The 24,351-nt window shown below is 44.1% G+C and overlaps 1 protein-coding gene across 2 annotated transcripts in view; it reads right to left on the bottom strand.

The window, feature by feature from the left end:
• Otud7a (OTU deubiquitinase 7A) overlaps window positions 1–24,351 on the bottom strand; it is a 299,751-nt gene that overhangs the window by 64,627 nt on the left and 210,773 nt on the right. The window contains exons 5-6 of one of the 2 annotated variants that reach the window (XM_034510222.2): window positions 8,711–8,893; window positions 1,465–1,686 (exon numbers count right to left, since the gene is read on the bottom strand). In XM_034510222.2, the coding sequence (XP_034366113.1) occupies window positions 1,465–1,686; window positions 8,711–8,893 (405 nt within the window). The remainder of the gene's footprint in view (window positions 1–1,464; window positions 1,687–8,710; window positions 8,894–24,351) is intronic. The other variant, XM_034510227.2, reaches the window with a different exon arrangement.

Raw genomic sequence — 24,351 nt, 5'->3', positions numbered from 1 at the left:
TGTGCCCATAGCTCTGCACCCAGAGTGTGCCCTGAACAGATGTGTCCACAATCACCTGACCATTGTCTTTCTGCCAGTGTGATGCCCTGGCTAGTCTGCATGGTGGAGGAAGACTGTGGCTAGAGTCTATTTCTCCAACATCTTCTCTCCCCAACGTCATGTCTCTCTCCACACAATCCTTACCCTCTGTGCAAGGCACAAGGGTAGCAATGGCCTTGACAGGCTATTTGTTGGCATGACACTATTTTTTGGTGTCCTTAAACCATGCACATTGCTTGGTACACGTACCCTTTTCTGAATCTTGCCATCTCGTTAGTCTTCTTTTATGCCAGCATCTTGACTACCAATGTCCAACATCTGGATCCTACTCTTATCTTTTCCTGAAGTACAGATGTATGGCAATGCTCACTATGTCTTGGTAAAGAACTGAATTCCACTTCCCAGTGGCATGCTGCTGACTGCAGCTCTCAGCAGAACACCTTTTCTGCTAAGATGTCACACCTATGAGGCTTCCCTCCCTTCTCTGCTGGGACAGGTTACCAGAAAGTCATCCCCACAGCCAGGTCTCTGGAAATGGAGGTTTGACATGGCAAGGGCTGACTGAATGCCAAGTCAGAATCAGAAGGCCTTGTACACCTGTTCTGTGAGGAACACTGGGAACCGCTGTTGGAGACACACCCTCAGTGCATGCTGGTAGTGGAGCCCCCGGGAGGTGCTTGGGAAGAACATACTCTTTTGCATCTATATCTGAGAAGCCCTTTGATTTTCAATTTTGCAATTATTTATAATGCAAGTGATGATGCTGTCATTGCTTTGTCTCAGGAAGAACTTACATCTATCCAGACATTTGCTTTCAGTCAATTATATTCATATAAAACTCAAAGAGGACACATATGGTTTCCTCCCTGGCATCTTAGACAGAAGAAGACTCAAGCCACTTCTGTGTTTCCTCCACTGGGAGGCTAGAGAGACTGAGAAAGTCAGGAAGAGTGATGCATGCCTGTCTTCACAGAGCTCCCCCTGGCCATTAGGGTTGTCAACTTTGCAGATGGGAAGTTGAAGTTCTGGGTACAGGACTTGCCATGTGCATTAGAAGTCATGGAGCCTCCTGTTTTTCTAATTCAACCATATTTCTTATCCTTCTTCAGCTCCCAGGGGGATGAGGGATGCAGAAGGGAGAAGCAGGGCCAAGCAATGGTGCTTATTTACAAGGGAAAGATGGGATTCAGAAGAAGGGAAATGACCTGGGAGGTACCAGCACCCCCACTCACTGGCCCCATACCCAGCCAGTGCTTCATGACAGAGTACAGTGATCTTTAGAGCAAGGTTGGTCCAAATGGAGAATTCTGATGGCAAATCCCAAGAACCCCAATCTTCTTCCTGCTCAGTGGGGAAAGAGGGCCAGGCTGCTACATGGGGGTGGGAGTGCTAAGGAACAGGAGTCTGTAGGTAGCAGACACTCACCTGCTTGCTCCAGAGCTACCATAGTGGCCTGCTCAATCAGGTCCCGTTCGATGAAGCTCCTGAAGTCCTCACTGTACACGCTCAGGTCCGGCAGCTGGAATGTATAGATGGGCATCTCCAGTGGAAACTGCTCATTGTTGCATTCATTTGCCACATGGGATCGAGCCAGGGAGACAATGGCTGAGCTGGCATGGGAGATCCCCCGGGACAGGCGCTTCTCTGCTGATGAGAAGGAAGGATAGCCTCAGGGACCATGTCACTGTAAATGTGGCTCTGAGAGTACATGCAGCCATGCTGGAGCACTCATGTATACACAGCACGCCCCACATACACACATACACATACAAGTACACACAAATGCAGATAAACACATAATACAGACAATGAATATACAACACACAAATCCCTCCACATATACACATGTAATTTGCTTATGATCAAACTATAAACACACATATATGCAAACATACCCATGTAGATAAGTGCAAATGTATGTACACATTGTACAATACAAATACACACTGACATATAAATATGCACACTGCATACATTTGTGCACACAGTATACAAAACTACTAATAAATATGTCTATAAATAACACATGGCACTTTTATTACTTATTTTTAAAATTAGCTTTATTCATTTTATGTGTGTTTTCTCTGAATGTGTGTATGTGTTGTACTGTGTGTGTGTTTGTGAGGAGGCCAGAAGAGCACACTGGATCCCTTGAAACTGGAGTATGGGTGGTTGTGGGTGCTGGGAATCAAACTTGGATCCTCTGCAAAAGCAGCAAGTGCTTTTAACCACGAAGCTATCTTTAGAGCCCCAACATGACACTTTTAGACAATACATTTATTTACAAACACATATACATAGGCACACACCATATAGTTTATATATAGATGAATACATATATGCATACATGCATATATGCACACACACACACATATATATTACATACATACACAGGTACACAAATGTGTTAGATACTACAAATATGAATACATATATCCCAAAACGTATACTCATGCAATGTACTATACACTATGTATATGCTATACACACATACAAACATGGATATGCATACACTATATATGCTATATAATATTTACGCAGCAAGTATATAACACTGAATACACAGGACACACTACACACAGGTACAGCTATGTGCACACTATACTGTTCACATATAGAATCACAAATGCATACCACATACATCTTTCACTCACTCACACACACACACACACACACACACACACACACACAGTCACATACACACAGTCACATCTTTCACATGTCAGTCTTTTTATCTTCTAGCTTGCAGGCTGCCTGCTGCTGGAGTAAACCTGGTGTGTGGCCCTTCCTCAGCTGAGTCTCAAAACCACTGGCAACAGTGCTGTGAATCCACTGACAAGAGCAGCAGGGCTTGTTGTGGCCTTGAGCTCCATTTAATGCCACTCCCGGAACTGCCTTCCCCCAGCCCTAGTGGGACCTGGGAGACTGCCTTTGTTTTCTTGCATTTATAGATTTAAAGCAAAGAGCATCCTGCTCAGGTTGCTGTGCTGTGGCCAGGCTTCACTTGGTTACTGTATTTATGCTTCTCTGCTGAGCATCTCCTATGTGGGCATCCTGGGGACACACAGATGGAGCTTGTACATGTTTCCTGTCTGCCTGCATGTTCTGTTGTCCCAGAACTCTCTGGTACCATGGTCTACTTTATTTTATTTTTTGTGGACTTTCTGCCCAAAGAAAGAAACACAGAGGCGACCTCTGAAGTATATTGGAACCTGGGTAATCTAAAGCAGATATATCTGTACTCTTGGTACAGTAAAACATACTTTAAAGAGGAGACTAGTGTTTAATGGGTAATGCTAACATAAACAAGAACTGTATTTTTTTTTTAATAGAGCCAAGGCTGGCCTTGAATTTACTATCCTCCTGTCTTGGCCTCCAGGTGCAGAGATTACAGGTGTGCACTGGCCCTACACAACAATTCTGGAGCATGTGAAGTAGGAACAGTCACTACAGAGTCAGTGTTTGTGGCATGGGACTTCTTACAGCAGAAGTCCTCTTATTCATCCCGGGGGAAAAAGAATCCTTAGTGTTTGAGTGAGACTGTGGTCAGAACCCTGTGTCAAATTTCTGTGTGTTATGCCCGTGAGACCTAAGTTGGCTTACCTCCTTTTAGGCTAGCATCCTTGGTGCAGGGAAAAATAGCAGCCACTGCCTTCCCCAGAGCAGGACTTCCTACATAGCTTCATTTGTAATTTCAGTGGCCAGGAATGGCATTCATGCAATTTTGTCAAAACAGACTGTCAAGCAGAGGCTTGCCTTGACAACCTCACACATTTTCCCCAGTCAGATGAGGAGAAAGGTATAGAGATTGCCCGCTTCAGAATGAATGGCTTCAATTCACTTATATTTCATTCTGAAACAATATGATTAGGTTAGCTTATATTTTGAGAAAAATCATAAAAGAAAAAAATGAAAGCACAGAGATCACCAGGAATAAGAGAGATGGAATGGGAGGCCTGGGCCGTCTGTCACTGGGAGATGCTTCTATTGCTTCTCGAAGTTAGCTCAAACCTTTGATAGCATGAGCCAAGGTACTCCAGTATCAACCTGCACTGCCTCCTCTCCTTTCTCCAACAGCTGAGCACCGGCCACAATCGGGACAGCTCTTAGAAACAAGCAATTTCTGTAACAGTAGTTATGGAAGATTCTCTGAAGAGAAACCCAGCTGTAGGGGAGTGTTAAGCCTAAGTTTAAACACTTAAAGCTCGGTAATCCGAATATTGAGTGTATATCCAAAGAAAAGAAAATCCTTGTGACATATGTGCTTTCCCACGAGCTCCACAGCGTAATTCACAACAGTTCAGAAACAGAAGGAGCACAAGTATCTGTCAGCAGAATGGATAAAGAAAAATGAGCACATACATAGAAAGAAGGGAACAGGACTTACTCATAAAACGAATGAAACCATGTCATCATTTATGACAGTGTGGAGGAACCTAAGGAAGCTACGTGAGCTGGCCAGGCACAGCCCATAGATGTGGCTCACAGCCAGAAGCAAAAGAAAGATTATGTAGAGCCAGAGTGCAGAAGTAGGGAGCGAAGAGTGGGAGGGAGAGAGGAACTGGGGTTGGTGACTGGGAACTTGGCTAGCGGGAGTAAATCCTGACATTTCATAGCCCATAGTGAGCACAGCTCGCAATTTACTGTACTTTTCAAAGTCGCCAGAAGAAAACATTTTGAACGTCTTCAGGACAAACAGTGATAAATGTGTGGGCTGACAGATGTTGCTAGCCTCTCAGCAGTTATTACACATGGTTCTATCCTGAAACTCTACCGCACCCTATAAACACGAGTAACTATTATGTGTCAAACAGACAAAAGACTCAAGGCTGGTAAACCTGCAGCTCTTTCACATTCTGCTGGGGACCAGCTAGAGCCCACACTGCCTGCCTTTTGTCTGATGCATTCCTGTCTGAGGCACTGATAATCCTAGCACCAGGTGCTCACAGGGAAACTGAGGAAGAATCTGAGGAAGGTGGCACATATAAAAAAGTAAACAAAGTACTTAAAGGAATCAGGCTGAATGGACTGAGTTTAGAAATGAGCCTAGCAAGCTTATTCAGAGAAATGAAGAGAAGATTGGAGTGTGAAATACTAATAATAATCCAGAGAAATAATTTGAAATGAAAGGGCAAGTGTTGACTCAAGGAACACACAGGAAAAAGAAGTAAGTTAGAGTACCAGGGTGAGCATGTCTCTTAGAAATAGAAAGAGCTTTAAGAAGACAATTGAGGAAGGTTATAAAGGATTCAAAAAAGTCAATGTGAATGGGGAGTTCTGTTCCACTACCAAAATGTAGTAGTTGTGTAAACCTTTCCAGGTACTAAAAGCTTAAGAGGTTTTCTGCAAAAGTAAGCTTTGAAGGGAAAGATTGTAAGAGGGAAACGGATGTAGCTACATGACTCTTAATGGACAGATGCCTTCTGAGAAACATGTCTCTCTGACTCCATGGAGTGGCCTCACACAGACATGGGTGGCCCAGCCCAGGCTCTCAATGTGGCCTCTTTATGCCACCAAGAGGCAAGGTAAGTGCTGAGGCAGAGGCCAGTATAGCCTGGCAGACTCTTACAGGAAAGCATTTGGTCAGCAAAATAACAATAAAAAGCACAGTATAGGAAATATATAAACGCATACTTGCTGATACTTGCGCTGACATCAATTATTTATTACAGGTGTTTTGATATACTAGACGACATGCTGTCCTGTCCTGTAGCCAGTAGTGCAGGTCTGTTCCCACCAGCAGCAGCCGAACCCTGTGTGATGTCTTATGGCATAGCAAGGTGGTCAGATTCTTTTGTCTTCATTATGATCTTATAGGGTTGTAGCTATGGTCTGCCACTGGTGAAATGTTTAGAGCCCATGACTTAATGTTAACAAGTAAAGAAGCCAACTTTTGCCTAAATAAATACAGGCAGCAGAAAGGAGCATAAGTGTGGGCACGTGATGGCAGGAAGGGTTAGGAGCATGGGACACACACAGTTCTCAGGGTGAGATAAAAGTGCTTATAAGGCTTTAGAAAGAAAACATAAACACAGACACAGGCATTAAGTAAAGGGCAGTGGGAAATGATGGACGACTAAAAGTTGAACACACAATCTTTCAATGGTAGAAAAAAAAGAACCCTAATCAGCCAGAGAAGAAAAAAAAAAAAACCATGTAAGAAGCTTGACAAAGTATGCAACATAAAGTATTTTTACTTTTAAATAGTTATAGTGGTATACACTATACATAATAGAGGTATAGATATGAGATAATTAAAGTAAACTAAATGGATTGAAATCCTTACTTGAGAAAAAGATTGCTTTGGATGATAAAATAAAATCTCATTGTAAAGTGCCTTCAAGAATCATACTTGGAATTAGGGCTGTAATTCTAGTATATATGAGGCCCAAGTAACACACACACACACACACACACACACACACACACACTGAACAGGATATTCTCCTGGAGGGATGAGCCCCTTTATTTAGATTATCCAAAACTAAGTGGCCAGCCCTGATATCATGTACATATGAACAATACTAAACATATTGAACCAGTTGTGTTTGTGTGTGTGTGTTCATGTATGAAACAGTAATAAAGAAAAAGAGGCCATGAATTTAAGGAAAACAAGATGGGTTAGATGGAGGAGGGAAATGATATAATTATATTTTAATTAAAAATGGCAAATAACAAGAAATCATTATATCTAAATGTAAACAAGATAGAAAGTGCTCTTAGATGATATGATTCTTCTGTCACGATAACAGCATTTATCTGGATGCTTAGAAGACAGGTAAGCACAGAATGACTTGCTTTCTCCAGTGTCTAGCCTTAGCAGAATCTGAATCCAGTATTGGATGCAAGGAGCACACCAACTTGAAAAACTAGGAGCCCATCCAATTACAAGTAGAACTGCAATAAGGCTTACATGGAAGCATAGCTTATAAAAGTAGTGATCACGCTTGGAAAGGCAGAGGGTCTGCATTAGAGAGTAACATATAGGAAACAGACAGACTCTGGGGGAACAGCTAGACAGAGTAATGTACAGGAAACAGACAGACTCCTGGGGAACAGCTCAACAGGTGCATGCTACACACACAGGGTCCACAAACAGATCTTGCAATGGCTGGGACTTTAAAATATGGTCCAGTTGTCATTTAGTCCAGAGGAGAAAGGTGATCTGACCAATATCCAGGAAAGTAGCACCCTATCCAGAAGACAGCAGCAGAGAGCCTTTGCTATTGTTTATAAGGTTTATATTGTTTATTGTTTATCAAATTGATGGAAACACCTGAAGACTAAATTGACAAACAATAGGAAAAAGGATTATTAACCATGTATTTTATTTCCAAATTTAAAGAGGAGCACATAGGCTGGGGCATTAATCATGTTAACACCTCTGTATGGCAAACTCTTTTGAACATAAAGCCGTAAGCCAAATGATACAGTGGGAGTTACACATGGGCATGGATAGAAATCCTGTGCTATCCTCTTACAGAGGAAGCTACAAGTTGATAAGGATACTGATGAATAGAAAAATGAACCACAGGAGGAAACAGGCATGCAGCAGAGGAGAAGGTCACCTAGCAAGCAAACCACAATATTAAAGTTAAAACAAGATCCCAGGTTTCACCCTTCAAAATATGCAACCAGGCAAAGTCATAGCAACACAGAGAGCAAAGAACTGGGTTTGCATGTAGTGAGCAAACACATAATCAGGAAGACATTTATGGGAAAACAGTAAGCCCACTGCATGGTACCAGCCTGCAGGGAGGGAAGCACAAGCCTCAGATTTATAAGCATTTCTTTAAAGATGTTTTTTTTTTTTTATCATGTATAAGTGCTTTGCCTGCATGTATGTATGTGTACCTGGTGCTCTATGAGGCCAGAATAGTGTTTCAGATCTTCTGGAGTTACAGAGTTGTCAGCTGCCAGGTGGGTTCTGGGAATTGAACTCAAGTCTTTCTGGAAGAGCAGCAAGTGTTCAAGTGTTCTTACCCATTGAGCCTCTGGACAGACTCACATCCCACGTCACAATATTTATTATGTGTATTCGTGTGTTGGGGGGAGGTCAAAGACAAACAAATTGCAACAAAAAATTCAAGAAGAACCAGGATGGTCATTTATACGGTCTAAATATATGTTATAAAAAAATGTAGCAACCAAGAGAATGTACTAGTTCTTATTGCCCAGAAAAGTAAGCGATTTGTAAACACATGTCTCCTTGGCTCTTATTTGTTTGTATCTTGATTAAGCTTAGCTGCAGAAGAAAGTAGATTGTCTGGTTAGTGAGTAAGACCACAAGTGCTGGGAGGTGAAACAAAACACCTTTCGAGTTTCCTCTTATAACCACTATTACAGGTGTATCTTATTCTGATGATGTGAAAGAACAATAAAGAAGAAAAAAACCCATGGAACAATGAATTTGCTACTGAACACCCTGGAGACCAAGCTGGAGAAGTAACTGGAGGACTAGAGATGCCTGTCAGGAAAAGCAGGAATCTCCAACAGGCTACTGGCCTCTAAAGGCTTCGGTCACCCTCTCCTGCTTTCCAGAGATGGAAGCCACAGATGTGTGTTGCATTTTAGCCTACTGTGAGGAGCAAGGCATTGAGGGTTCAGTTTGCCTCAGCTTGGCGACACTGACCACACTGTTCTTCACACTGACAAGCCCCTCGGCTGGTACCTTGGGCAATATCGTCCTGCCTCTGCAGGCAAGGCCGCTCCACCTTGTGCCCAGGCTGAGGCAATTCTCGCTCGGGCTGCTTGGCACACCTCCCTTCGTTGAACACATGTGGCAGGTTGGCTGTGTGCACCTGTCGGAGTTGCTCATAGTCGCTTAGTGCAGCTGTCAGGTCCCAGTTTTTACCTGTGGATGAGAAACAATAGGAGATTATAACAGGAATGGAGGAATCCTGGCTTTCCTGGAGAGAAGGTGCCAGTCAGCATGCTGATGAGCAGTGTATGAAAGTAGATTATGTACAAACAGCCACACACACACACACACACACACACACCTGTAAACATTATGTCTCTAATGGCCAGCAAAGTGTACCACTGATTTAGAGGTGTACCAGAGAAGGGAATTCAGGCCACACAGCACTGGTTTTGGACACTTAAAAAGGAAGTGGGAAGTCTTACAGGTAAGGTTTGAGCAACAGCATGGCTGAACTTCTGATCTGCTGCATACAATGCCACTTGCTGACTTTGAGGACTGCCGCTCTGGAATGAAAATGGTCACCCTTCCGAGGTCTACGTCAAGGTACTAAAAGGGTGCAAATGTAATCTGACAGTGGTGTTCAGAGGTGGAACATTTTGGGGCAAGTACATTAGGTCATTAGAGTGGAGTCCTCACAACTGAATTCTGGTAGCTTTATGAGAAGAGAATACTTGCATACATGCACACACATGAACACACATGCAAAGATACACATATTCACAAACACACGTGTATAGACATACACACTCACAAACACGCATGCATTGATACACAGATAAACACACACACATGCACAGATACATTTACTGTGACTCTCGAACCATCAGTAGAAGCCCGTGACTGCAGCATTGTACTCATGCAGAATAAGGTTAATGAATTAACTTATCTGTTTGCAGCACTGGGGATGGAACCCAGGGTTGCACATGCTCGCCAATCACTTTACTACTGAGCTAGGAACCCTCTTAGAAAAGCTCATCTTAGTTACCTTTATCTGGGGAAGTGAGTCAGAATAGCCAGGTTTGAAAAGAGAGATCGATTTGGAAGGGCACTCAGGTGCCAAAGCCCATTCTGCCATCCTGGATTTTGCTGCATAAACACCAGGCAGCAAGAGACCCTCAGAAAGTCCCAGGATCTCAAATGAATGCCAGGACAAATGTCTACCTGGGATATGCTTGCAACTCATATCATACATGAGAGGCTTATTTCCTAAATAAGTCAGTTTCAAAAAAAAAAAAAAAACAAAACAAACAATGAACAAAGTACAGGAACAATGTTTGCAGAGTGTGAAGGCATTCAGAGCACTGGCTGAACTGTGTAGTTATCAAATAGAGACATAAAGAACCAATAGAAATAACCCAGTTTCTAACTAATATTGATAAAATTAATCAGCTAATTTTCCCTCTTGGGAACATATTTTTCTTTTTTACATTAACATATTTATTTATTCATTCTATATCCCAATTGTAGCCCCCTCCTGCCAGTCCCTCCTCATAAGCCCCCTTCCTCTTCTCCTCCAACAAGGGGTTGCCTCCTGGGTACCATCCCACCCAGGCACATCAAGTCACTGCAGGACTAGGTGCATCCTCTCCCACTGAGGTCAGACAAGGCAGCCCTGTTAGGGAAACAGGATCCACAGGCAGGCAACACAGTCAGGGACAGCCCTGTTCTAGTTGTTGGGGGACCCCTGTGAAGACCAAGCTGCACTTCTGCATATGATCAGTTAATTTTTATAGAAACATAGAGAGGGAAATTATACTACTGACTGAGCTGATTCCCAGTAGGTTGTAGGCTGGCCGGTTCCATCCATTTGGAATTGAAATGACCATGTTGATATTCTGCTTAGTACTGCAATAGGGAACTTTAAAATCTAAAAACATTGCTTAATATTCTACTGACAACCCTGTTCTGGATACACACCACATCCCAGTGTCTGCTCTCCAATCCCCTGTGAATTGCATTTATCTTGTCACTCTGTTGACACTGCACTTTTCACCACTTCCCTGATACCCACACTGATAAGTAGACAGTCACCTGTCCCCATTCCTCTGGCTGGCCTCCTCTTCCCCTACGACCCTCCTTCCAGCACCTCCTGTGTCATGTTGCTGCTCCAGCCCTTCCTGCTGTGCGTCTCCTTTACTTCTGGACACTGTCACTTCTCAGTGCCAGATCAGGACCGTGGCCTGACGGCAAACACTTGAGACCACCCCTTCCTTCTGACTAGAAAGTATCCAGGCATAAGAGGAGGGCTGCTGTGTGCTGGCTTTCCCGACTCCTAATTCTTTGGATGCCAACATGGTGGGGTATGGAGTTGTGGCAACCTTCTTACAAACAAATGTGGTAATGTTCATGAAGAAAAGTCCAACAGCCAAGAACATCTAGAAACAAGCCAGTCTGGGCTTCATAGTGTATTTCATGCCAGCCTCAGTTACATGGTTAATTTTTGTCACAAAAGTAAAGCAAGGTCATGATTTATATGTGTGTGCACACATATATGCATCTCTGTGTAAAGATAAATATAATTATTCATTATAAATACATAACTCCATATATACACACATGTGTATATACAATTATATGCAATCAACTTTTATATATTCTTGTTACTTGCAGTCCAATACATTCCTACATACTAAGGAGAAAAGTCAGAACAGATAATTCCAATGGGATCTAAGTGCCATGTAGGGTCACAGGGTCCACTGGGCTACCTAAGAGGGGACGGTATGTAGGATTGTGCGGATGATTAAAGAAGCCTCTGGTAGAGTCTCACTTAGCTTGAGACCCAGAAGTGAATAGTCTCTTGGTGAATAGCCAGGACAGGAGCTCACATAGGACAAACCTAGCAGCCAAGTCACCCAGAAGGCTGGGGCTGTGCAGGTCACAAGGAGGTGGAGAGGAGAGGTGTGGCCAGGCTGATGGCAGAAGCTGTAGGTGGAAGAATGAGGCTCTGGGAGAAGAGCAACAAAAGCATTCTAGATATAAGTGGTATTTGGTAAATGTGGTGTTTTGAATAGATACGGCTTCCACAGACTCATATATTTGAAAGCTTGGCCCTATTAGGAGGCGTGGCCTTGTTGGAGGAAGGGTGTCACTTTGGAGACATGCTTTGAAGTCTCCTATGCTCAACTGATACAGAATCAAGTGATATAGCCTGTAGATCAAGATGTAGAAGTGTTGGCTCCTCCAGCATCATGTCTGCCTGCACACTGTCATGCTTCCTGCCATGACAATAATGGACTGAACCTTTGAACCTGTTAAGCCAGCACCAATGAAATGTTTTCGTTCATAAGAGTTGCTGTGGTTATGTTGTCTATTCACAGCAATAAAGTCTAAACTAAGACAGTAAGTTTTTCAGTTTGTAAAGATAATGTTCATTTAAGAAAAATGACAGGTGAAATAGCAGAGGCCATGTCAGAGAAACACTGGAGGTTGCAAGAAGCCTAGGAGCTGACTATAGCAAAGCAGACGGTGATGGCCTCTACAGTGAGAATAGAGATGCAGGCTCTGGCTGTAAGAATGGACTCCAAGAAGGAAAAGGGAAGGACATGCAGACTCCAAGCTAGTGCATTATATGGCCTCCGCTCATCCTAACATGACTCTTGGAGAGACTCCATTTTCCTGCCTTTTTTTTCCAATGTAGAAGGACAAAGAAGGCACGAGGAAGAGGAGGAAGGATAGAGACGGAACAGTGGGGCTGTTGTGGTGGGAGGAAGCCACTGGCTTGAGCTTTTATACATTCATTTTTTCAAACAAGTTCACCGAGAATTTAAATAAAAGTCTCAGCTTAGCGCTCACACAGTGAGAACAGCTTAAACATCCCTCAAGCTAGAACCATGTTGTGGTATTCAACAGGCAGACCTGCAGTGACAGAGAACAGTGTTTCCTACACGAGAGCTGGGTGAGAGGGGAGTTACAGGCATTCAGTGAGATGTCCTGTGAATTACACCCCGTCAGTGGTGGGGCAGCCCTGCCTGAGCTCCCTCTGTGACACTGGGAAATGTGTCTCTCTTGTAGTTTTGGCAACAACTGAAAAAACCAGTTAAGGTCACAGTGTAAGGGACATTATACATTTTATGGTTTTAAAAGTAAAAACAAGCATGGGCTAGGAATGGTTTCTTTGGTTCCTCAGAAGTCTTTCTGGAATTAGGAGAAAGAAGGTAGACATATCCTACTGGCCACAGGAACCAAGACAGCAAGCAAGATGGCACAGCAGTCTCACTGTGTGTAAACAATCTTAGATTTGCTGGCAGTTGCTTGTCTCCTGGTAGCCATCACTGTAGTGGCAGGAGTCCCGTATCCAGCATCAATGACCCACGCTCTGCCAGCCTCCAGGAACACTCACACTAGTCAGTCCTTTCTGTCTTCTTCTTGGCAGTGGAATATCATAATACCTCTTATAAAGCATTTATTGATACATATTAATTGTGTGTATCGGTGGGGCTCACTGTGAGCTTTGTATACCCACAGCATGCTCTGATCACATATGACCTGCTTTTTCCACTTTCCTTCATTCATACCCTTCCTGACTTTTAGGGGTCCCTGTTGTATATTTTCCAACTTTCCTGTTTGAGAGGGAACATTTTTCACTTGACCTAACGTCTCTCAGTTCCACCCACTTCCTGCACATGACAGGCCCCCATGCGTCACTGCAGCGGTATAGTTCTTCCCTATGCATACATGCCCCACTTTGCTTACCCCATCACACAGGCAGGCTCCTGGGTTGGTCCTGCATCCTTGGTGTCTATTTGCTAGTCCTCTGGTTCCACCTCTTTTATCCTTCATGGCTCTTTTCCTCTTCTTGTGAAAGGCTTTTAGCTTTGTGATACATCTACCCACTTCCCCTAAGCTACTCAAGAATAGAATGTCATCTATGGACTAATTCCCTGGAGACTGGCCTTTCTACAACCCCCTTTTTCTTTCTTGTGCTGAGGATCTACTCCTAGGCTTCACAGTTCTCTGAAAGTTCTTAACAACAGAGCTAGTCATCTAGGCTTCCTAGACAAATTCTTGACTCTCATGACCCATTCCTTACTCTGAGGCTTAACTTAGCTTCTCAAGCCAGGGAAGGAGTTTCCTCTACACTCTGGCTGTGCTGGGATCCCATTTGGTCACAGTGGGAGTAAAGTGGGTACCTTTTAGAGAAGGTGGGATCTCTGATTTCTCCCTTTCTTCCCATCTGGTGAGCTCTGCAGCCTTCTCTCCATGAAAGCCAACTTGCCTTGTAGGAACCCAAGTTTCGCTCTGCGCCAAGTTTCTCTCCTCTGAGGTCGCAGAAATGGAAACGTTTGACTATTTCTCTAGTAACTGCAGAGTCCTCTGCATTGCTACCTGGCCTCCTACAGCATATCCTGGGGTTCCAGCCTCTGCTTTTCTCTTTCTCTGGCCATTCAGAGAGAGCTTCCGACCATGGGGCCCTAATACTCGCTGATCCTTCAGCTTGGAATATCTGTCCCCCAGACACCTGCGATGCTTCCTCTAGTTTTTGGTGGATTCTCCTGAGATTATATCATCTTCACTTGTTTTTTTCAATTTAGTTGCCACACACCCTGGCATCCAGCAGCATCAAGAAATGCCTGCACACCTGACACCCAGAAGGAATCCTATTGAAACCTGCTTGGAAAATTGGTTTATGTAGAAAAAAAAAAGACATAAGGCACATGTTTACCAAAAGCAGAGTGAATCAGAGAGCATACACTCATCTGCTTAGACAGCAGACTGCTATGCAGCAAGGACAAGGCAACCGCACTTCACACAACACAGATGGGACTCAGGAACATGCTGTTGCAGGAGAGAAGAGTGGTCCCAGGGAGACCTATGATCTTAAGCTTTCATTTCTGAAGTTCAAACCTGCAGTTCTAAACAACATCCAGTTACAGATATAGGTGTGCATGATCAAACACTGAAAGGAAGCAAGGGAAAAAAGAGAAAATGCAGGGGCATGGGTCCCTGTGCTGATGTGGTGGTTAGGAAGAGACATAATGGGGTCCCAGTGTTTATGACTAAGCCTTCAAAACTGCAGTCTAGTGGTGAAGGTGGAGCTTGCTGCACCATCTGCCTGGTATACTCAAGGCCTTGGGTTCAATACATCACTACAAACAACAGCAACAACAAAACTCCAAGTGACAAGACGAAAGCCAAACCTATAATACTGAAATAATCAATTTCATTACATATAACTTGGTGCCATCTTAGTTTTATTTATTCTTTTCTCATACAATACAGCTCTGCTGCAGCCTCCTCTTCTCCACTCCTCCAAGTTTCCCTACCCCCGTCCTTCCCTCTCCCCCAGATCAACTCCTCCATTTCCCTTCAGAAAAGAGCAGGCCTCCAAGAGATATCAACTGAGCACAGCACAACAAGATCCAATAAGAGTAGGAACAGACCCTCACATTATAGCTGGATGCACTATCAACCCAGTATGAGGAAGAGGGTAGCACAAGCAGACAAAAGAATCAAAGACACCCCCATTCCCACTGCTAGGACTCCCACAGAAACCCCAAACTAAACAGGCACAATGTGTAGAAGAGGATCTAGTGGCCACCTTAGTATTTAATAAAAATAATGAGCCAGGGTCAGTTAAGCTGTGGCAATCGGTAGAGCTCACACCCCTGTCATTAGCTTACTGACCAAAGGTCAATTCCTTCTGCACATGGCAGCCAAGCCCAGGAGTCCAGGCTAGCGGTGGCTCTGCTCCACACAGTCATCCAGGAATCCACGCATGCGTACACACAGGTATTGTGTGCCATCTTCAAATTGTACCAGCCCACTCAGCCAGGAAGGGAAGAACCCAAGGGCATAGTTTCTCCTGTAGGCCATTGTGATCTTTCCTATGCTGTGTCTCCCCAAATAGGCTGCCAAGGCCGGGCTGGAATGTTTGCGCTGTTCTTCCTACCATTCCACTGACACATGCTATTTCAAAGAGCCTGAGAAATGAGTGCTAGGGGCTTGCGTAGGGAGAAGAAGGGTGGCTTTTTGTAAACAGCCCATTGTTTGAATCTAAACACCCAGAAGACATGGAATTAATCAGAATGTCATCAACCTAAGTAATGACTTGAATATATGATACTCAATACCAGTTCCTGTGTGTGTGCACATATTGAATGTATGTATTAAATACATGTATGTAAATATGCACACATACATTGATACACTGTATGCGTATTCTGTGCATGAAAACTGAAATAAGAGATACCAAAATTTCTTTGGAATTCTCCCTAAAGCCCATGGCGATGAGTGACCTTCATTTTCTCATTTTATTCTTCAACAAACTCACACTGATGCTATAAAAATCCACAGGGCTTAAGCTCATGTGTCTGGTAGGTATGATTTGTTTGTCTGGATAACAGTCGGCTCCTTCTCATTATTTATGTTTTCCTTGAGACAGGGTCTTGCTATGTAGCCCAGGCAGGCCTTAAACTGCAATCCTTCTGCCTTAGCCTCCGAAGCACTGGGATTAGTTCTGTAAGAACATGCCCAGTTTGACTTTATCTTTAATGAGTACGTTCACATCTCCAAATGAAAATAAACCGTGAGTCCAATCATTTTATACTGCTTGTAAAATAATACTGACAGGAAATCAAGAACACATTTCAGCATTGGATGGTGATGGTAAGCATTTTGAGTCAATCTTTAAGGAAAGTACTGAAATTGTCAATTTGGCAACAATGTGAAGTGCAATTTAGTGACTGATATATTAATTGGTCTATTAAAAAGATTGTTTATTTTCAGTTATGTGTACATGTGTGAGTATGAGCAAGTGAGTCCTGGTGTCCCCACAGATCAGACTTGTTGGGCCTCCTGGAGCTGGTGTTACAGTCAGTTGTAAGGAGCCTGACAGGTGCTGGGAACTGATTCAGGTCCCTTGCAAGAATGGGCATGCTCTAAACCACCAAGCCATTGCTCCAGTTTTGAATTGGTAATATATTATGCTAAACAAAGAAATAATATTGATATGGAAAGTTTCAATTTGGTTATATATCTTAAAGAAATAAAAGGAAAGCAGGTTAAAATTATACAGAGAGTAGTTGACACAGTTCCACACATTGAATTGCTTTATTATTATATGAATGTATAAGTGCATAGGTACTTACATATTGAGAACCTAAGATCCCCACCCAAGCTTATAAACATAGCATAAATTTCAAGTCCTTGCATATGTCTGTCTTCTCTACATTCAGAATACAGTTAGTCTAAGTGACTGTGCAAATGCAGGGAGAAACACTTATAGAAGCTAAAGAAATAGCTAAACAGAACAGCCAAAAGCTACAGGCAAGGATGTAAACAAGGGTATTCTGGTTGGTGGCCCTGGGTCAGTTAGCAGTACAGGAAGGCACTCCTGGATGGTGATGACATAAAAATGAATGAAGACTACTGTGTGCTTTGTAACTAGTAACTAGTAACTAGTTACTAGTTACTAGTTACTAGTGCTAGTAACTGGGCTGAGCATGCAGGGGACAGCTGTGGTGACCAATAATGGCTGAGAGGTGTGTGTGGAGGGACAAGGAGTCTGCATAGGGGTTACACACCTATCATTTGGGAGTAAGGGGATGGAGCCTTCTCAAAGGAGGAGAAAGGTGGTGAAGAGCACAGCACATACAAGGGACTGATGCTTTGCAAAGCCTTCTCAGGGAACTGCACAGGAATGACAATACTGGAGAGACTGGGGCTGAACAAGAAAATAAAGACATGACCACAAGGTGGCAGCAGAACACACAGCTTCTCTGGGATGCTCAGACAAGCATTCTCTGGAAAGATGCCCACAGTAGGAGTGGGTGCAAGCACAGCAGGGGTCTGAGGGAGAGGGAGGCTGCTGCTCAGAAGGGAAGAAGCACGAGACTCCCAGGAGAGACAGACTGGAAGAGGAACCCAGGAGCTATGCCAGTTCATTTGCCATGTAGACCTGACTCTGCCACAAGGTGCCAGACAAAGCCTCAACTGTGACTCTGGGTACATCTCTGACTCTGGGTGAGGATCTCTCTTGATGACATGAACATCTGAATCTGTAGGCTGAGTAAAGCCTTCCAAGGGTGGTTGGGCCACATCCAATTATCACCTGAGTGGAACAAAAATGCTTACCAGGAATGTAGCCCTGCTGGCAGGGGAGAGCCTGCTGTCATCATTAAACCCTCTTGGCCTCCAGCCTCCTTACTGCAAATCATGGCCTTGCTGCAAATCATGGGACCCTTCAGTCCCTGCAAGTGCATGTGCCAATACCTTGATTTCCTGTGAGAAGTATATCGTGTTCCCTCCTCTCTCTTCCTTTCTGTATGAACGTGTATGTCAATCTACAGGAAATATGTAGACAGAGACTCACAAGCAGAGTCTCAGGTCAGAGAGCTTGGAGTCAAATCAGCACAAAGCTGAGGACTGTCTTATTAGTTCCTGGGGAGAGGTTAGCAGACTAAATAAAAGGCTCTAGATAAGTCCTCAACCTGTGGGTTAGGACAGGGGCTGCATATCAAATATCTATTTTTTTAAAACTTACTTTTCCCTCTCATATATTACATCCTAACCACAGTTTCCACCCCCTCCTCTCAGTCCCTCCTCCTCCCCTCCCCTCTCCCCCAGATCCATTCCCTCATTTCCCTTTAGAAAAGAGCAGACCTTCTAGGGATACCAGCCAAACTTGCCATAACAGGGGGTCGTGGGCAAGGACTTTTTAAGGAGCTGACTTCTGAGAGTCTGACCATGCTCCAGTGAGTATATGGGCAACTCAGCCTGGACTTGTTTTGAGGAGCATCACAAGGGTGCAGGGGAGGTGGGGTGGACCTGAGAGGAATGGGAAGTGTGATCAGGGTGTATTATGTGAAATTCTCTAATAATCAATAAAGATACTATATTGGGGGGGGAAAAGACTAGGCACACAGCCTCATATCAAGGCTGGATGCGGTGACCGAGTAAGGAGAAAAGGATCCCAAAAGCAGGCACAAGAGTCGGGGACACCCCCACTCCCATTGTCAGGAGTCTCACAAAAGTACCAGGCGACACAACCATAGCATATATGCAGAGGACCTAGGGTAGATCCATGCAGGCTCCCTGGCCTATCAGGTACCTTGCATATCAGATATTTACACTACAATTCATAACACTAGCAAAATTTATAGTTATGAGGTAGCAACAAAATAAATTTATGGTTGGGGGTTACCATAACATGCGGAACTATATTAAAAGGTTGCAGCATTAAGGAGCTTGAGAAGCACTGGCCTAGAGAGTTAACTCTGTTTGTTCGGACTGTGTTTAAGGTAACTGGAAATTTAGGGCTAGAGGAACAGATCAGCCTCAGAGCCGTTGCTTGGTATGTGTAAGGCCTTTGATTTCAAGCACCACAAAGGCAATCAGAGATGTGAAATTTTGAGTTTGGAGATTGCAGGTTTTTGAGCTAACAAAATTTCATACTCCAACAAAGAAATAACCAAGCAAGGGGTCATAGAGTCAACCTTTGGATCAGTTAAACCACACAAGGCCAGCAGGACCAAAATGATAGTCTCCCAGGTAGAGCTTTATAGAACACCTAATTTTATAAAGTCTCAGACTGGTTGAAAAGACTATTACTTGATTTCAAAGACAAATTAGTGAGTCCAGGGAATGGCTCTCTCCTACTTGGCCACACCCTTCTGCCATTCACCCAGGTGTCCAGGCAACACTATGCTACAACTGCCTCTGTGGAGGTGGGTGGGGGTGTGGGTGTGCAGGACTAGCATGCCATGGAGTAGAAAGCTGTAATTAACCTGTGGTTCAATCTTCTTCTCACTGAGCTGAATCAACCTCCTTTTAGCCAGCCTGCAGCTACACACTGAGCTCAGCAACAGCAAGCAGCATCAGTGTCGTTAACCCAACTGGCATAATTAGGACACGTAATGCTGCTCAGGGGTGTGTGTGTGTGTGTGTGTGTGTGTGTGTGTGTGTGTGTGTGTGTGCGTGCGCGCGCACGTGCTTCCTGGCTGGTGAGATAGGCAGTTTTGCTCTGTGACATGCTTATGTGACCAGGTGTTGCTCCACCACAGGCCCAAAACAAAGGCACCTAATAATGATTGCCCTGAACCTCCCAAGCTGTGAGCCAAGAGAAACCTTTCCTCTTTCTAGATCACCTCTTATCTCTGTGAGAGTGATGGAGAGCTGACTAACACAACTGAGCCTCCTGGCTTTTAATTTTAAACTGGTGCTTCACAAGGAAGCCAAACTTTATTCTTATAAAGCTTGAGAGAATGAAATTAGCTGTCAGCGTGAATCTGGATCTACATCACAGTGAAAGCATGCTCCAGTGAGGCTGTCAGAGGCCTTGGGGGGGGGGTATCTGCCAAGGGTCCTCCTTGGGCAGTGGCCGTCCTTACTGTGTATCTGATGCTGTCAGTTTGCATGGGATTTAAGAACTCATTCCTTTCAGCTAAAATTGTTTTAGTTAAAATTCCCCAGGCAGGTTTGAAAAACTACAGTAAGCTCACACTAAATCCTGAAGATCTGAGAAATAAATCACTTCATGTGTCTTGGATGTTTGCCAAGCTAGCCCCCGGGAGGAGTCTCAATATGTCACTTGGAAGAAAAGCCTTACAGCTCTTTCTATCCAGTTTTTACCTGGAAGTCTACCAGCTCTCCTCCTACAGTGTCCATGTACCACAAGGCAGACAATGAAAGCTGCTGACGGTCACTGGGGTCCAAGCCTCACACCTGGGCCCAAGACTCTCCTTGAAGAGGACCAGCCCACAAGGGATGCATAAGCCTAGAGCACAGTTAGCAGCTGTCCGTGGGTGGTCAGCCCATCCACACAAGAGAAAGGCTGATGGGCTCTAAGGATATTTTCTGCTTGTTCAGAATCAAAGAAATTCTGCTGAGAGACTGAAGGCATACTCATGTATCAACTGGGATTTGGGGGAGGGTGCTGTGATTGTTCCCTCTTCCCCACCTATCCAGGAGAGAGCTTGGAGCAGCAGGTTGCAGAGATGGTAGAACTGTGCTGTATATGGAATGGGAGGGCATGCCTCTCAGGAGACCATGTCCACCAAGGAGACTGTGTCCACGGAAGAGGCTACATTTACCAACTGTGTTTATCCAGGAGACTCTGTCCATCAAGGAGGCTGTGACCAGTAGTACAGAGGCTGAATTTACCGGAAGACTGTCTACTTAGGAGACTATGTGTACCTAGGATGTTATGTCTACCAAGAACGCTGCTCCTCCTCTTCTGGAGACCATTCATCAAGAAGTAAATGACTACCCAGGAAATCCCATGTCTTTCCAGGGGACCCCAAGTCTTCCCTGGAGACCATGTCTACCCAGAAGAACATATCTACCCAGGAGACTGTGTCTACCTAAAGGGTGGTGCCCACCAAGGAGTCTGTGCACCAAGGGGCAATGTTAATGATGTCAGCAGAAATTCAGGGGTGCCTAGTCTATGGTATTACTAGGGCAACTGAATAGGTCCATAATAGGTGACTGCAGGCAAAAGGCCCTCCTAATGAGGAAGGGAGTTCTGCAGCTATTTGGATGTTACATTTTCACACACTGGCAAGATTGACCATACCATGGACCTGCACAGTTAGGTCATCTGTAGATGAACTGGAAGGCCAGTCTCTTCTTGGAGTGAATAGGGTAAGACTGTGGATACTGGGGTTTTACTTTGGCGACAGAACACTGGACAGTTTTCATCTGTAGAGAGAATGTTCTGACATTCCTTAATTTAATTTTTTTTGGTGGCTTGCTTCATTGCTGGCAGGATACTGAAGGCTCAGTTGTGTGCTCAGCTGGACTTGCTCAGTCTACCATTAGCAGAGGCACGACCAGCACAGTGCCATCTTCTTGCACGGCCGTCATGGCCCTTCCTCCTCAGTTCTGTCATTTTCTACGATGACCGAATTATCACATGCTGAGTGGCTCACCACAACACGTGTTTATTTTCTCATGGTTTTGAAAGCTGGATGTCCAGAGGCTTCAGTTAATTTCCTTGTTCCAAGGCTCACAAGGCTGAAGTCCAGGTGTCAGCAGGACTGTGGTCCCTCCTGGATGCTGGTAAAAGAGGCTCAGTTCCGAGGCCTGATCCTATCCCAGGTGTCTGGAGTACAGAGTTTCTGTGTCTGTGCCAGATACCAGCTGAAGCTCAGCTTCTAGATGCCACTCAGGATCTGTAGCTGGTGGTTCCTCCTCCATTGTCAATGGAGAATGAAGGGTTGCTTCCCTGTCACACCGAATGTCCTCTTACCTCTCCTGTGTGTCTGCCATCTTCATGTTTCTAAGAACCTTGGGACCACCAGATAAGGGTGCAATTTATGTTAAAATCAAATTATTATCAGCCTAAATTCTATCCTCAGAGTCCTTTCAAAGCACTACAGTAGCCTGTCTTTACCTGAGGGAGAGTTGTCCCCAGTACTCATGGAGATGTCTGAAGCTGGGGGTGTGCCAAACGCTCACAGCCAGTCTGAGAAACCCCACCCTTCTTAGCAAGCCAAGAACCTTTACCTTTCCACTCACAGGATGCATGTCATGTCTCTCTGTTGTTTCCCAGATGCCACTATCTCTGCTCTTGTGCTATGGGGTCATTACCAGGTCATGTGAATACATACACACCGTGATGTGTGAGGCAAAATGAATGATTCATATCCTAGTTGGGATGAAACAGCATAGGGGAAAATTTTATGTTTTTTCCCCCTGGAATTTTCAATTTAATATTTTTGAGCTGCATGCTTAGTGCTTCCCATAATTTCAGTTAACTCAGTCATTCTGGATTTCTGACGGGGTTGAAGATCTATAGTCTCATAGCCAATCCTGGCTATTTACTTTGAGGGAAAAGATCTGAGTGGATGGTTTTCAGCTGACATTCATTCTAAAGCCAAGAAAAAAGCCAGGTTCAAAACTAAGTGTTTTAGTTAGGAGAGATGACAGAGGTTCTGGTTAGTCAACAAAATGATGGACTGGGTATTATCTTGTACCTCACTAGTACAAATAGGCATAATTATGCTCTAATTGTATTTTGAGAGAAAAGTTTTATTTTAACAGGAAGGGTGATATGTAGGAGGAGCTAAGGGGGAAGGAGTACCAAGAGGAAGAGATGGAGTAAGGAGAGGAGAAGATGAAGGAGAGGAGAAGCTAGGTGATGAGAGAGAGAAAAAGAGAGAAAGAGGGGGGGCATGAAGGCAGATGTTCACGTGTCTCCACCAGTCAAAGATAGTTTATATATCTAGGCTGGGTATTGGGTTACACTTCTGACTGAGCATTATGAAACTTATAAAGCCTTTGGTTAACATTAAAAAAATTGTATAAAAGCAAAAAGGAAAAGGGGGCATGGGATAGGGGTTTTCTAGGGAGGGGAAATGGGGAAAGGGGATGGCATCTGAAATGTAAATAAAATATCCAATAAAAAAACCAAAAAAATATTTTTGAGCTGCCGTTGATTATGGAAAATGAAAATACAGACAAGGGGGAGCCACTGAACCTATGCCAGCACATGGCTTAATATCAGGCAACAGGGGTCTTTCGACTTTTGTCTACCAGCTAGCCTTGTGCTAGAACAAACAGACCAGCTAAATGGATTAGTGCTGCTTGGTATCTTCACTCTGGCTCGGAATAAGGTGTCAGAGATTCTTCCAGGTTGTAGCGCACACCAGCAATTCATTTGTTTTCAATGCTGAGTGGTATTCCATTGTACGCATACACTAAGGTGTATTTCCATGCTGAAAGCTGCCACGTTGCTTGCAGATTTTGATGGTGAACAGAGTTGTTAATATTTTTTTTGTCAGTTAAAAGTCTCATCTTTTAGAGAGTTTCCAGTGTGAACACAATATTAACTACAGTCAATCTTAAAACTATAGTAATTCATTTGGACATCTCTCTCTTCTCCCAAGCTTTGGCCTGGAGCTCATCGTCCAGGACTCCCAGGATGCTCAGCGCTGTCTCCTCACACCACAAAGCCTGGCAGCATCTGTGTGGGGTGCTTATCCTGGCAGATGTCCTGCTGGATTTGGCATTTTATTATGGGATCTTTCTAAGACTGTAATGGCTCCACTGGAATCCACAGCCCAGCTCTAACAAGAGCTGACTCAGGGTTTCTCCTGCTTCACTTCTGCTCTCATCTATGCACCTCCCCCAGCATGGACCACAATATCATTTCATCCATCAGTACTTCAGCATGAACCTTTCTCTTTGCAGTAACAGAGCAAAGCATCTTTACTGGCAAACACCAAAAGCTCCGGAAATCTTCAGCTGTGCAGTGACCTGTGTTCAATGCCCAGCTTGTCTTACAGTTTCTCATTTTTCACTGTTTGTGAGTAAGCTTTTAAACAGTGGACCTACATTATCATCAGTTCACAGATCTTTGTGTGTGTGCATATATGTGAGTGAGTGCAGGCAGAAGTTAGAGGTTAGACTTGAGTATCAGTCTACATTCTTCAGGATAGGACCTCTTCATTGTTACTACTGTTTATGTCAGACTTGCTACTCCCTTCCCAAGCTTCCATGGATTCTTTGGCTCCACATTCCACCTTGCTGTAGGTGTGCTGGGGTTACAGATATACTACTGTGCCTGCCCTTAAATTTGTTCTAAGATCTGAACTCAGATCTCCACACTTGTGAGGCAAATTCTTCACCAATGGAGTTATTTCTCCAGCCTTCTTAGGTCTTTTAAAATC

Source organism: Arvicanthis niloticus, chromosome 1 (assembly GCF_011762505.2).
Source record: "Arvicanthis niloticus isolate mArvNil1 chromosome 1, mArvNil1.pat.X, whole genome shotgun sequence".
Lineage (NCBI taxonomy): Eukaryota > Metazoa > Chordata > Mammalia > Rodentia > Muridae > Arvicanthis > Arvicanthis niloticus.
Note: the sequence above shows the minus strand (reverse complement) of the source record. Positions and strands in the feature narration are given on the sequence as shown.